This window comes from Theileria parva, assembly GCF_000165365.1.
Source record: "Theileria parva strain Muguga chromosome 4 map unlocalized ctg_529, whole genome shotgun sequence".
Lineage (NCBI taxonomy): Eukaryota > Apicomplexa > Aconoidasida > Piroplasmida > Theileriidae > Theileria > Theileria parva.
Window position 1 is genome coordinate 24,611 of NW_876246.1, and position 15,548 is coordinate 40,158.

Consider the following 15,548-nt stretch of genomic DNA (forward strand, 5'->3'; position numbering starts at 1 on the left):
TATCCCAAAGTTGCTTTTTTGCTTTTTATTTAACATATTTGTAAATGTATAAAAAAATATTTTCTAGCATATTATATCAGGAAAATATTATGTAAAACAACGAAAACTTATATTTAAAGTCTATTAGCTATTAATATATAATAAATTATTTAGGAAGTCTAGAAAAAATAACGTAGATCTTATATTAGGATTTGTGACAGTTATATATGAAATATTATTGTCTATACTAAATATTATTAATTATATAACCAAAAATTATTGTAAATAACCACAATTTTGCCAAAACTTTAAATTTGTCTCTGGTTTTATCCGTTCAATTGTTGGGGTTCAATAATTATTGACTTTCAAGCCATTCTGTATTTTTAATTGTTGTTTTTAACATTTGTTTTAATGTTCTGTTATACATATTTAAATGTTATATCTTGTTATTTTGGGGAATACATCATCCCAATTCCTTAAATTACAAAACATATAATATTTCTGTTTAATTTTTAAATTCGTGTTAGTCAAAATGTAAAACCTTATTATTGTTTTAAAATTAAACTTTGATTCTCAGGTTTGAATAATTAACAGGGTTTTATTTGCTTCCTAACCAACCCTTATCATATAACCTTTATGACCTATAAACACTAAACACATAATACTACAAATATGTCTTGACATATATTATCTATTTAATTCAAACCTCTCTTAATAAATATATAATTGGATTTCTGTTATTCTATAATTATCAGTAAGGATGGTATATTATTTTACTACATTCGATGAGTTTTCTTTAAATTCAGTTCTTAATTTAAGGAAATTCGGCATTTTTTAATAATTGTATGTTTAAAATGAAACATTCAATTGTTTATGATCTACAAATTTGTGTCTAAATTTCTGTTTATTAGTTTCACGTGCTGATTTGAATGGCCGAGCATCCGGATGGGACCTTTGATTTAACTAATAATTCCAAAGGTTCTCTAAATGGTAAATATGATTCAATACATCATTACTGGGTGAGTCAATTATATTCTAAGACCTACTTTAAAGAAAAATCCCATGACACAAAATTTAAATATTATGACTCCAGCAGTATTTTGAAATTCTTTTTCTTTCACTGGGTATCTAAATGGGCATATGTTGTCTCCAAAGAATTTATAGAACCATACAAATTACACCCTTTGCCCATTGCGGACCAAATTCTTCGTTGGCAGCCAATTTTCTCCAAGAATCTTAGTGACGGGCTGCTTAGATTAGAATCACATGAAACAGGATATAGTAATGCAGACAAACTTGGCTCTAACAGACATGTTCTGTTAAGAGCTTTATTTTTAACATTTTGGAAAAGGACATTACTTGGTCTTTTCTGTATTGTTCTTACTAATGTTATGAGCATGAGTGTTGCTATTTTGATTAAACATCTACTGGATGTTTTGAACACCAAATCATTTACTCTTATGAAAATATTTCTATTTCTTTCTTCTATAATAGGATTACAGATTGTTGATGGGCTTGTTCGAGAGAACATAATCTTGTTTATATACCGATTAATCATTATTTGTTATTATTCAATTTCAATTGGTGTATTTCAACATGCCCTATGTTATAGACGCAACTTCTTTAATAATGTAAACGGATCTAACTTGTTGAATACTTGTAACAATGTTTTACATAGTTGTTCTACTGATTCTAATTGTTCAAAGAACCCATTATACTGCCCAGCAATGAGGTATCAAAATAAGGATATGTCTCCAATCATATTTACTCTTGTTTATTTCGATTCATTTTACATTGGAATGTTTTTGGAATCTTCAGTACCCATTGTTAACTTTTTGTCAAACTTTATCTATGGAGTAATATTAATTTCCATGCAGTTTAAGGTTAATTTATGGGTACTATTTTTTGTTGGCATATTTTTCACATTCCTGATGGTGGTTGTTGAGATCTTAAACACTTATTTGTTTCACTTTATTTCTTTAATTAAGGATTATAGGATAGGAGAATGCATAGAAATTATATCGCAGTTACCTCTAATCAACAAGTTGCTTTATGACGATATTGCAATCAACATCATTACTCAAACCAGGAACGGTGAACTGTTGTTGATTTTGGTTAGATTGTTATTGACTTTTATTAACATTACATTCTATACAATTTGTGCTAATTTATCATTCTATGTTTTGATGAGGTACTTTGTAAAATCAATCAGAGATGCAGAGGTTATTACCGAAGTTGATACTGCTGCTTTCTTATCATCAATCTACATATTTATGAAAATACTTGATTCAATGTTCCTAATTCCTTATTCATTAAGAATCATCACTATGTCATATGTATCATACAACAGAGTTAATAAATACCTAAACGAATGTTCACCTAATTTTTACATCAGTGATAACAAGTTTGGTGGATCAACAGAAATGTCATACGATGTTCCAGATGTCACTAATGACCTTTGTGAGGATGTTCTTGTACTATATAAGGATGCATGGTTTTCATGGGTTAACAGTAGAAAAGATTTCGTTAGTATGAATAATGAAGTTCTTTTGAAAAATATCAATTTCCAGATTAAGAGGGGTGAAATTGCCATCATTACTGGTAATCAAGGATGTGGTAAATCTAACTTCATAAAGTCCGTACTTGGTGAGATGACATTGATCAGTGGTTCAATGGCCGTAATTCCACTTCACACATCAATGCCAATATTTTATGCATCACAAGATATATGGCTGAAACAAGGCACTATCAGATCAAACATAACCTTTGGATATAGGTTTGATGAGGAATTATATAACTCAGTAATCAAAGCTGTTGAACTTGATACTGATATATCAACTTGGGAAAATGGTGACTTTAGAGTTGTCTCAGATAATGCTCACTCACTTAGTTGTGGACAAAGGGTTAGAATGGAAATGGCTCGCGCTATCTATGCCTACCTTATATTCAGCAAGGTGAACAAGGAGTACAACAGAAGTAAGTGCTCATTCCTAATGTGTTTGGATTCTCAGTTTCATGGGTTAGATCCATACGTATCCAAAACTGTATTCCACAATCTGTTCAATGCTAAGACTGGATTACTTGTCAAGGACGATCTTGCGGTTATAGTTTCATCATCAATGACATTGTTGGATAAATGCGTCAGAACTTCAGACTTGGTTAAGTTTCCCAGAATTCCCATATACGAGATTGATAACAAATATTTAATTTTCAATTGTTACCTGTCAGATGTTTTTGGAGACAAAAAGCCACCAAATGGGTTTGAATATATCACACCTCCTTCAGGTCCATATAAATTGAATTTCTTCACCAAGGATATGATGAAACTATGTTATTTCGGTTCTTCTAAATCAGTAAGACGGTTTGTTACCAAATCAAAATATGAAAGTTCAATAACTTCAATTATTGGTGACGCTTATTCTGATGATAAATTCAATCCATATCTACTGTATTTCAAGGCGGCTGGATTTACATTATTTCTTTTTATTGTCCTAACAATTGCATCGAGTGTCATGGATAATGTTAAGTTTGTTTTTGCAACCAATCTCTCAGATTATATATCCAATAAAACTAACGAATTCAATGATGGCATCTCTATTGATTTATCGGAAATCAAATCACACAGCAAATCTGCCCTAAATACAATAGTCATAATTGTTAATATCATTATTATTTGCTCCTTAGTGTCAACCTTATTGTTTACAGTGTCATGTTTAGTTGCCTCAAGAAGAATTCACGAATATTGTCTCAACTCAGTCTTCAAGAACAGCTCATCAATAATCAAGATTAAGAAACAAATAAACCAAATCATTACATATTTTTCAGCTGATATTGTCATTGTTGACGATTTTTTAGGTGGTTATATACTGGTAACAATTTTATCATCTGTTTTAACTATTGTTTGTATATTATCATTATTTTACACAATTCCCCTTTGTGTTCCATTTATTGTTCTATCTTTGGTCATTTCATTTGAGTTGATTTTACTACAGTACATCAAATCTAGTATCAATATCCAATTTTTATATTTAGAATCATCAGCAAACATTAACACGTCTTGTGAAAATTCTATATTGGGACCATCAATTTATCGAAGTTTTAAAAAGGAGTGGGAGTTGGTTAATGATATAATTGAGCACTCAGATTACAGATCTAGATCATTTTTTGTATATTTTGCATTAGGAGGATGGATTTCTGTACTGTTCAATTGGATATTTTCTATTACAACCGCTTTATTCCTAACCGTTCTGATCATGTTCGATAAGCTTACAAACTACAAGATGAATGTTGGGTACTTTGGATTAGGTTTATCACTGAGTATGAGCGCTATAAAATCATTCGGCAACTTTTCAATGTTATTAACAGCCTTAGAATTATCTATGTGTTCAGTTCGAAGGTTTCAATCTTTTATTCCTCCTGGAACCAAGTGTGTGTTTGACAGATTCCTAAATGTTCATGAGGAGGATGTTGTTATTGATTCTACCAAACCTAGTCCCAAATGGGATGAAAAGAACCTGCTGAGGAGGAGAACGATTGAGTTTAAAGACACCAATCCAAATATCTTAAAGAGGCTTGTGTTCAGGCCAAAGTTCAACTTTATACATGTTTCCAGATATTTCCCATCTGATCACACCGGAGTGGTATTGAAGGACGTCTGTGTTTATACCAATTCACTGATGAATAAGGAAGGCATGATCCTTAACAATATTACTTCCACTGCCTCTAGTTCGGATATCATTGGAATCATTGGTAGAACTGGTGCTGGTAAGACAACTTTACTATCTGTCCTCCAAAACACTATTAGAAATAGAACAGGTCATGTCCTGCTAGATGGCAGAGATTTACAAGAAATTCCCAAAAGTGTCATTAGAAATATCATTGGTGTTCTTCCCCAACTGCCTTTTGTCTTTAAGGGTTGGACCATTAGAAGGTTCTTAGATCCAAGGAGACTATTTACTGATGATGAGATTAATCAAGCATTGAATAACTGTGGACTCCTGGATTTTGTAAATAACCTTCATGGTGGAAGAAAACTAGATACTGTTATTATTCCCAGACCTATCACTTTAAAAAAGGGGTCTAATGATGAATCTTCCAAAGAATCTTTTACTCAGGACAGGTCATTAACTGAAGATTCTCTTAAATCAGATGGTATTATGTTATCTGTAACTCAGCTTAGAACTCTTTGGTTTGCCAAGCTTGTCTTGTGCAGAGATTTATACAGAATGATAATAATTGACGAGCCACCGTCTGAAATATTTTATGATGAAGATGGTTCTGAAGTTCAGGATATGGGCATCCCAATCTACGAACTCTTAGATAAATACTTTAAGCATTGCACATGTTTTGTGACTGCGCATTATGCCAACGTCCTCAAATCTTGTACATCAGTATGGGTGATGCATAATGGCAGACTCATAAAGACCTGCAGCGCATCTGAAGTATCCAAAAACGAATCAATATCAAATGTAATCGAAGAAATGGTTACCAAATACTCAAACTAATTTTAATGCAGTAATTTAACAATGCGAAATTGCGTTGGACCCTTAATTTTTCAGTCTATACATACATAAATATATAAGTTAATTTTTATGCGATAGTTCATGATTATTGAACTAATAACTCATGATATTAGTTTGGGAATATTAAATATTTTGATATTAAAAATTATTGTTTAAAATTTAACAACATTAACCTTGATACTTATAAAAGATCATTAAAAGTATAACCTTAGATTCCCTATTCAATCTCTTCTAAATATATCTTACAAACACTAAAATTTAATAGAGATTGTTGAATAACATTACTGCATTATTTTGAGAAAATTTCTTATGTATTATATACCAACTTCCATTCATTGTTAATTTTTTTATAAATGTTGAATGATTGAAGATTAAATTCAACAAATACTAAATTCAAATCTTTGTGATAATAAATTGATCGTGGAAATATGTTTTCTGAAGTGTCATCTTTCTTCCATACCAACTGATCATCAATTTTAAATTCTGTACATCTAGAATCTTGTCTAAATCTATAATCATAAGATGTTATGGTTGAGCCTTGGGAACCATTCATTATATTTTTATTAACCACATACTTGCTAATATCATTATTGGAATGTTTACTAGGGTCTGAATCATCAATTGTTACAACAGTTACATCACTAGGATGTTCCGACTGAAGCAGATACTTTTTATTTGAATCAGGATCTGAATTTATTGTCGGATATATTGAATTTTTGTCTAAATTAACCTTGCTTCCGTTAATAAGTGACACTTCCAAACTAAACATATCTTGGTTAATAGGGTTAATTAATATTTTGTTACAATATGGATAATGGTCGGATTCCCAAAGATTGTCTGATAAAGAACACGATTCACCTCTGCAAACTTTGGAAAACAAATAACCATCTTTTGGAATATATATACCAGTATTGGTTTCATAATCAACAAAATAATGGAACTCATCAGTCCCTTGAATGGTTTTAAGATCAAGAGTGGTTAGTTTTGTATTCTTATCTCCAGGTTTATAAGATGGATTTATAGGTGGATTAAAGCTATTTTGTTGATTTTTGCCAGGATTATTATCGTATTTATAGGATATTGAGTTTTCATCACCCAAATTTATCATAATCATTTTAGAATTTAAATCAACATACAAGTTTTTGGGTGTGTTTTTACTGTGGTAACCATACTTCCATACTGTTACGTTACCATATAATATTTCAATACAGTTTGAGTTAACAGCAAATTTTATGTTTAACGAATGTCTGTTCAATTCTATCTGGTATTTTCCAGTATCATTTTCTTTAAGATTAGTACCTTCTAAATCATCCGCAGTTATTATTTTTAATTTTTTTAAAAAATCAGGAAAGGGCTTTTCTTGTTTCATTGTACTAGTCACATTTAATTCTTGGCGCTCATTTGGATTAAATGGGTCTTGTTTTTCTCCCATTTTCCCTATACTTTCACTTCCTACAGATTTATAAGAAGCAGAAAGATCTTCTTCTTCCAGATTTAGTTCCCATTTTCTCCCATTCTTGTGAAATTCTCTTGTCGAACCATTACATAAGAATATGTTGACATACTTTATAGATTCAAGTGTAGCAACTGGATCCATGATGACCTTGACGGCGAATTCATCTGGATCATTGGTATGCCATATGACATTATCGTTGATTTTAACTATTTTAAACTTGTATTGGTTTTTGGCTTCATATGTTCCAACCTTAACTGACTTTGAATAGTCAAACATATAGGTGCTTTTTTTGGTATTAATGTCGAGTGCAATTACTTTCATTTTATTATTATATACCAACTTCCATTCATTGTTAATTTTTTTATAAATGTTGAATGATTGAAGATTAAATTCAACAAATACTAAATTCAAATCTTTGTGATAATAAATTGATCGTGGAAATATGTTTTCTGAAGTGTCATCTTTCTTCCATACCAACTGATCATCAATTTTAAATTCTGTACATCTAGAATCTTGTCTAAATCTATAATCATAAGATGTCATGTCTTTAATATCAAGCTTACTATCATGTAATTTGTTCACATCAACAACATAACCTTTGTTGTCATTTTCAACTGAAACTGTTATATTTTTAGGTTGTTCAGATACAGGTAAGTTAGTTAATGTTTCTACTCTAGATTTATTTTTTAATACGTGAAAAAATTCCACATCGAAATTAGCCTTACTTCCGTTAATAAGGCAAACTTCTACATTAAACTCCTTTTTATTTGAACCATATATCAGAACTCTGTTGGAATAAACAACGTTGTTCTTGTCGTGATAATTTGGGTACCATAATTCAAGAGTGTTTTGCGAATACCATGAACCGTTCCGTTTAACCATGGAAAACAAACGACCCTCTTTGGGAATATATACTGAAGTGTTTGTTTCCAAATCAACAAAATAATCGTAGTCATCAGTACTCTCAGACTTGCCGATGTCAAGAGTAATTAGTTTGGTTTCTTTCCCATTTACGTAGTAACTAAAGTAGTTTTGTATTGCCTGATCAGGGGTTTTATATTCTGCAGGACTTGGGGATTCATCGGAAACAGATGATGAATATGTGAACTGATTGTCATAACCTGTTAGTTCTTGTTTGTATTTATAAAAATATCTCCAGTTGTTATTTAAATCCAACAAAATCATTTTCGCATACACGTTAAAGTATATTACTTTTGGAAAGTTGTTTTTAAACTCATTCTCGTTGAATTTCCAGACAGTTTTATTTTTGTATTTCACCTCAGTGCAACATATGTTATCTTTGAATCTGAACTCGTACACGTGTTTGTATTTTATGATATCGTAAGACTTTTTGTAATTTTCCTTCAACCTATTATCTTCACCTTTTGTTATTATTGTTATATTGGATAATGTATCGTCATTTTGGTTTGATTCTTCAGGTTCTTTTCCAGAGTTAGGATCAATTCTAATTTTTGAAAAATATGACCAATCATTAGTCAAATCTATCATAATGATTTTAGAATAGAGATTAACGAACAAAGATTTTGGGTATTCGGTTCCACATTCATCAACATTGTGCTTCCAAATTATATTATGGTTATATCTAACTTCTACACATCTTGATTCATCTTTAAAGTTATAACCCAACACATATCCAATACACTTTTTATCATATTTTGTTTCATCATTTACCTTATAGCCAAAAGCGTCATAGGTTACAATATTTATATCGGACGGGCTGATCAGATTTAACTCATTTTTGGAGTCTATTTCATATTTATTTTTATGTTTGTAATAACACAACCACGTGTTGGTGTAATCAACTAAGATAGTTTTCGAAAAAAAATTAAGGGTTATTCCTTTTGGAAAAATATCAAAATTTTTATTTGGATTTCTCCAAATTGGAGAATCTCCGTACATAACTTCTACACATTTACCTTCATTTTTGAATTTATAATTTGCTATATATTCATGTTCTACAAAATCATATTTACTGGTGTCATTCACCCTGTAATCGGAACCATTTACAGTCACTACTTTGAAACTACTATGTGTATCTTCATCTCCATGCTTCTTTGTATCAACAATTTTCCTTCCACAAAATATCAATATGCAGATATAGATACTTGTTATTTTAATCCATCTTCTCATTTCTTCGTTCCTTATAAAATCAATTCCTTCCTATCTATGTATTCGATGGGGACGGTTACACATCTCTTTTAAGTTTTATCATTTATCCTCTTAATTTCCCAAATGTGTAATTAACAACATTTTAAACATGTAAAACTTTAAATAAGTGAATCGCATTATAACTCAATAATCCCTGGAATAAGAATATCTAAATGCATACACTTACATTCAATAATAGGTTAAAACACGTTGCTTAAAAATTATTATTAAATATAAAATTAATTATCAAATTTGATAAAATTAAAAATTGATTATGCTACAACAATTTTACACTGGATTAATTAAGAGAGGGGTGTGAATCTTCCACTTATTAGAACACCGTAATTTCATCAATTTCACTGCTAAAACTTGATGCATTTCTGGATTTTTTAATTTTTCTGGTGTGATACAAAGCGAATCCCAGTCCTGCTCCAAGGATTAACAAGACCACTGCAATTACAATACCCAAAACATATTCCTTTGTATGTCCTCTTTCCAACCTTTCAGTTTTAACTAGAACTTCATCCTTGTTTTCTTTAGTTTCATTTGAAGTTGGTTCAGTTACAGATGTATCAGATTCCCTCCTTGAAACCGCGACTTGTCTTGGTTTACCTCTGGTATATCTCTTTTTTCTAGGAGGCTCAACTTGATAGGTTTCCTCATCTGAGCTCTCTGAATCACCAATATCACTACTACTAGGTGTACTATCAGTTGAATATCCAGCTGGGAATCTTTGGCTGGTTGTTGGTTTAGAATCTGATGATTGTTCAGTTTCAGAAATATCTTCATCCGAGGTTTCTGAATCACTAGTGCCACTACTACTGGAACTACTATCAGTGGAATACTCAGTCGATGTCTGCAGTATGTCTTTATCAACGCTTTCAAATACTTTTCTCCACTTGTCAAGATTAACGTAAACGTAAATAAACTTTGGGGAGGTAAGTATGATCATCTTCATATCCCTATTTATATAGATATTGTTGGGATAATTTTGGCCTAATTTTCTTGGATTATGTTTCCAAACGGTTTTATTTTTAAATTTGAGTTGAACTAAGTTAGCGTTGGTTTTAATGTTATACGATAAAGCGTATCCATAGGGGTACTTGACGAGTTCATAACTTTCTTGATCATTCTCCTTTACTTCAGGGCCGATTTTAGTGTATATTTTGACATCAGATTCGGAGAGTGTCATGCTGGAAGATTTGCATATGTACCTCCATTTATGAAGATACATGTAAACTAGATGATAGTTTGAAAATTTCACGGCTATCATCTTCAAGTACGTATTTAAAAAGACAGACTTGGGGTATTCTTGTTTAGATTTATACCCGTAGTACCACAGAACTTTGTCTTTATATAAAAGTTCTCTCATTTTGGCCTTTTCATTCAAATTGAAGATATATCCATATCCTGTATCCTTTCTTTCGTACTGGGTTTCATCATTTTCATTAATTTTGGAATAATTGTAGGGGTCAATAGTATGAATTTTTAAATCCGATACAGATATTCCTTTCATGGGATTGTTTCCTATGCATTTACACGTAGTTTCATTACACCTGAACATTGAGGACATATCATTAAAGTCCATGAAGATTAATCCTAAATCTCTGTGGAAATATAAAGATGTAGGAAATCCCCTTTTGTATTCTTCAGTTTTATATTTCCATACATTCTTTTCTCCTAATTTAACTTCGACACACTTCACATTATCTTCAATAACGTACTGATATACGTAATCGTGCAATTTTACCTTAAAATTGGAAGTATCATTTACCTTTGGATTAGAAAGATTTTTGTTATCTGATGTGATAATTGTAAGTCCATTTTCAAAAACAATTTTCAAATCAACTTTTGACTCAAATTTCCAATTATGATTTCTGTAAGAGTAGGAAAGGTATAATGTTGGATAGTTGATTATAATTCTCTTGGTGACTCTTTGAAAAAAGATTTCTTTGGGGTATTCGTCACCATATTCCGTATTATCATGCTTCCATACTTGCTTTCCCAAATAGTTTAGTTCAACACACTTTGAGTCGTGATAAAATCTGAAATAGAAGGTAGATTTATATTCATCCACGTAGTATCTATCCGTGTCATTTTCAACCAATTCATTAGAATCTTCATCAATGGTATAAATATTTACATATGACGCATATAATTGTGAGTCTGATTGATCTAGATCAGCTGCCTTTGAAAATTGTTGATTTTCTACTTGATTTAAATCATGTTGATTCTTTGGTTGGGTTAATACACCGTTAGTATGAGTGGAATCCACGGACTTCCAACAAAAACAAAATATTGTGTAAACTGTTAGATACTTATACATACCATTAATTCTCATATTTACAAGATAATAAATCTAAATTTGTGTTTACATGTATTTCTAATATGCATGTTTAACTAATTTCTATTCGTTGTTATTTTTTGATTTAAACGGAGTTTTAAGTTAATTTTTAAATAACTTATTTATTATTTTTTAAATTTCAACACACAATTAACTACATTCAACTAATTGAGCTTATACATTTTCATTTTCTATTCATCACCATTACCACAACAATTACATATTTATCCTGTTAATTTTACCTTTTTCGTTTTAAAGGTTTATTTTAAAATTAATTTTGCATTTATTTACTTATTCTATCTTTAATTAGCAATTTAAGCATTTTCACCCTACCTCAAACCACTACTAGTAATTTTAGCATATATCTTTTATGAATTTCAAAATTTATAGTTTAATCAACTGCAATTCTAATAAAATGATCCAATTTTTAAATATAATAAAAATGTGTAACTATTTACCTTCCAAATTAATTATCGCATTCATTCCCATACTAATATATTTCAGTAATAAATTATTTAGAGAATTGTTACCATATAGTTTGTTTTGAAATTTAAAAATTATGTTAAATCATCTGAATTACAAAATTAGGGTTTTACACTCAATTATGGATCACTCAAATTAGTGAACTGTCATTACTTCATGAACAGGCATTAAATTTGCCATTTTTTTGGCCTTTTTATTTGATAAATATGTAAATCCGAAGGCCAATAAAAGAATCAACATTACAATGACCATTGAAATAATTGCTATTATTAAAACTAGTGCAAGTGCAAGTCCAAGTTCGTCTGTAATTGCTTCATGCCTTAATAATTTTTCTTTTTTGTTTGAGTACTCTTCATAATTTGATACATCACCCGAACCTCTAAGTGATTTGGTATCTATATCAGACAAGGTTGCGTTGGAAGAGTTCCAATTATTTCCTTCTTTCTCATATACAATTAAGTTATCGTTAAAGGTCAAAACGATTTTATTTTCTTTATAATTCATTGAATTTGGGTACTCTGACCCGTCTGATTTCCATAATGTGTTTTGATTATACAAAATCTGTTCGCAATTGGACTTAAAATAATAAATAGTCTTCAACGGTTCTCCTTCTTTATAGTATGCAAACACTTCATAGTCTCCACATTCCACCCCAATTTCACTGGGCTCTTCTGACTTTTCAATAGGTTTTTTGTGTGCACTTAATTTGAGATTATCATTAGAATATATGTACTGATAGTAATGATTTTCATTACATTCAATTTTAACTCCATTATCTGACAAAATTACCGCTCTGGGATATTGATCTTCGAATTCCCAAAATGACCTATTTTGGTATTTAACTATTACACACTTCTCATTATTATTAATTTGATATTTTAAAACTCCCTTATCTGATTCAAAGTTATAGTTTGATAAATCATTTTCAACAAGCTTCCCCTTACCTTCAATTACTACTGTAAAACCTTGGGAATCTAGTTTACAAACTGCAAAACTGCAAAGAATATAAATAAATACGGCTAATTTATCAAACATTCAATACACATTCACAAAAATCAAAAGATTCCTTAAACACATGGGGGTTGGATTTAAGTCAGATGTTCATCTGTTCTTTAAGTGATTTTTCTACTCGATTCCAGTTAACTTTATTGAACCATGAATTTGTATATCCTCTTCTATCATTTCTATAATCGATATAGTACGCATGTTCCCATATATCTGAACATTGTATGTCATTCATCTCACGTTACATTATAGGTTAACACATTTATATAACATGTTAATTATAGTATTTAGAAGGTAGTAATAGTGCGGTACATGTGTACATTAATATACTAGTACTAGTGTATACAATACTATTAATGCAGTGGTATTTAAAGATACCTAGTGTTAACAGAGGTTTGCCATTATTATATAGTTTAATTGGATTGTCGCCATCATGTGTATCCACAATTCTTAAATTGGGTTCATTTTTGAAATAAAGAAGCCACACCCATCCGCTTCCAAAATGATCTAAAAGTTATTTTTAAGTATTTAAGGAATTATGCTATTATACGTATTTAATATATATTATAGTATTAGAATAGTATATAGTAATGTTATTTGTTACTGGCAGCTGCTTCTACAAATTGTTGCTTGAAGTTGTCATATGTTTGAAATGTTAGGTTAATGACATCTTCAACAAATTTCGTAGGTTTTCCAGCACTGTGTGGATCAAGTCCCAGCCAATATTGGTTATGATTCCATATTTGACAGGCATTTTCATATACTTTTCCTTCCGCTGACCTTATCAATTCTAACAACTTATTTTCATGTAATTCTTACCCTCTAATGTTTGGTTGAATATGTGTGGATTTGTTTCTCCTAATTCTAATAGCTTAGATTATTTAACTTACTGTTTAAATTATTTACGTATCCTTGATGATGTTTCAGATAATGAAATCTGACTGCTTCCTCCGATAAGTCGGGACTCAATTCATCTAATTTCTGAAAAATATGAACCACTTGTTTTCTTACATATGGCAACTCCATCAATTCAAACCTTTTAAGATCATTCACCAAACCTTTCCCATCGTTGAACAAACTCTTTAAAACTTTGTATTTGTATAAACGGTTAAAAGGTGAATTAATGATGTAACAATGAGTGAAAACTGGGATTAGAAATAAGAAAAATTCATTCATCTTCTCTAATATTTGGGACTATAAATATCATTTGACAGGATTCCAACTAAATGCGTGTCAATAATTATTTTCTTACTTGAATCATAGATATGATTATATATATATATTTATCTTCGTTATCATCAGGAATTGCTACAAATGAATGTAATTGTTTTTTCTTACTCAGTATTATCAGTGACCTATTCTTGTTGTAAAGATTTGACTCTATTATACTCTAAACATTCTATATTACTACTAAAATTACCTTGAGCAGTATATTTAGTATGTTTACGTTTAGGAAAATTTTTACTAAAGCATTTTGACTGTCCGAGTCAATTGGGTTGTAAGAATTGGGTGTAACTTCCTTTTGGCTTTGTGTATTATTTTGATAGTGTTTAGTGGTAAATATTTGCAAATTATTAAATATACTCTCGACGTTTACGATGGATCCGACTAGAAATATACATATTGAAGATTTCTTACTTGAACTCAACTGAAGTTTGCAGCTGTTAACGTTTTCATTTAGTATTGAAATGTTCCTTATATTGAACTCAATTATTGTATTACCTGGTTAATATTTAGTAATCACGACTCACCGATTTTGTTTAATGAATTGAGCAAAAATGAGATAGTTTGTAGTTTCGACAAGTTTATATTATAATTGGTGTATGGGATGTTTGGCAAATTAACGTAGTTATTATATATGACCACTATTGGTATTTTCTAATTAATTATGATCAGGTTTAATCTCCTTTGATAATAACTGGTTAAATTCGAAATGCTAAATACACCAAGTTACCAGTATTATGTTGATTGTGTTGTACACTGAATCGATATATTTGACGTATAAATATTCTTCATCCCTGAAGTATTATGTTATTTTAGATTAAAATTTACCAAATATAAACTTTAATGTTTTCGCTTTTAATTGATGAGTTTAATGAGTCATATAATGAATTAATATCAATTTCTATGGTCAGGGTCTCATTTAATATTACGGGTTCGATAAACAATTCATTCTAAAATCATTCAATTAGATTAATTTATCCACATTGACTATATAGTAAAGTTTGAAACAGTTTAATTACACTATTTACATGGGATAATAATTCAATAAAAAGGTTTTAATGTGCAAAGAATTGTAGTATAAATACTGTGTATAACTAATAGTTACGTTGTTAATTTCGAAATAGGAATCAAGCAATCCATTCGTTTTGATGATGAAATTGACCTTTTCTTTGGTGATTTTCAATATATTTGTACTATTCTTGTAAACTTCCTTACTTAGTTTATTTAAACAGTTTAAACAATCTAAAAATGATTAAATATCAGGAAAAATAATTAAATATTTTTATATTATAAAACCTAAGAAATATTTGAAATTATCGATTTTAAAGTTTGCGCTAAATTTCATAAATATTATCAACTAACATTA

At 30.1% G+C, this 15,548-nt stretch overlaps 6 protein-coding genes across 6 annotated transcripts; 1 reads left to right on the forward strand and 5 right to left on the reverse strand.

Annotated features, from left to right (window-relative positions):
- Positions 1 to 574: 574 nt before the first annotated feature.
- Positions 575 to 5,535, forward strand: ABCC4 (ABC transporter family protein). Its single transcript, XM_061305903.1, has one exon. It carries the CDS (start codon positions 909 to 911, stop codon positions 5,481 to 5,483), a length of 4,575 nt encoding a protein of 1,524 aa, XP_061161072.1. The 5' UTR covers positions 575 to 908; the 3' UTR covers positions 5,484 to 5,535.
- Positions 5,536 to 5,808: 273 nt separating this feature from the next.
- TpMuguga_04g00022 (uncharacterized protein) lies at positions 5,809 to 9,108 on the reverse strand (the record flags this gene model as incomplete). Its single annotated transcript, XM_758564.1, has 1 exon — positions 5,809 to 9,108. One exon carries the CDS (start codon positions 9,106 to 9,108, stop codon positions 5,809 to 5,811), a length of 3,300 nt encoding a protein of 1,099 aa, XP_763657.1.
- A 293-nt stretch (positions 9,109 to 9,401) lies between these two features.
- Positions 9,402 to 11,467, reverse strand: TpMuguga_04g00023 (uncharacterized protein; the record flags this gene model as incomplete). Its single annotated transcript, XM_758565.2, has 1 exon — positions 9,402 to 11,467. One exon carries the CDS (start codon positions 11,465 to 11,467, stop codon positions 9,458 to 9,460), a length of 2,010 nt encoding a protein of 669 aa, XP_763658.1. The 3' UTR covers positions 9,402 to 9,457.
- Positions 11,468 to 12,088: 621 nt separating this feature from the next.
- TpMuguga_04g00024 (putative integral membrane protein) lies at positions 12,089 to 12,988 on the reverse strand (the record flags this gene model as incomplete). The annotated part of the gene is made up of 1 exon (XM_758566.1): positions 12,089 to 12,988. One exon carries the CDS (start codon positions 12,986 to 12,988, stop codon positions 12,089 to 12,091), a length of 900 nt encoding a protein of 299 aa, XP_763659.1.
- A 58-nt stretch (positions 12,989 to 13,046) lies between these two features.
- Positions 13,047 to 14,134, reverse strand: SODB (Iron/manganese superoxide dismutase; the record flags this gene model as incomplete). Its single annotated transcript, XM_061306191.1, has 6 exons — positions 13,047 to 13,171; positions 13,337 to 13,465; positions 13,563 to 13,748; positions 13,778 to 13,822; positions 13,849 to 13,939; positions 13,970 to 14,134. The coding sequence occupies 6 exons, from the start codon at positions 14,132 to 14,134 to the stop codon at positions 13,047 to 13,049; spliced, it is 741 nt and encodes a 246-aa protein (XP_061161813.1).
- On the reverse strand, positions 14,127 to 15,527 carry TpMuguga_04g02555 (uncharacterized protein; the record flags this gene model as incomplete). Its single annotated transcript, XM_061306190.1, has 10 exons — positions 14,127 to 14,180; positions 14,211 to 14,266; positions 14,297 to 14,348; positions 14,379 to 14,566; positions 14,597 to 14,680; positions 14,710 to 14,836; positions 14,913 to 14,976; positions 15,011 to 15,132; positions 15,288 to 15,424; positions 15,479 to 15,527. 10 exons carry the CDS (start codon positions 15,525 to 15,527, stop codon positions 14,127 to 14,129), a joined length of 933 nt encoding a protein of 310 aa, XP_061161812.1.
- Between the last annotated feature and the right edge of the window lie 21 nt (positions 15,528 to 15,548).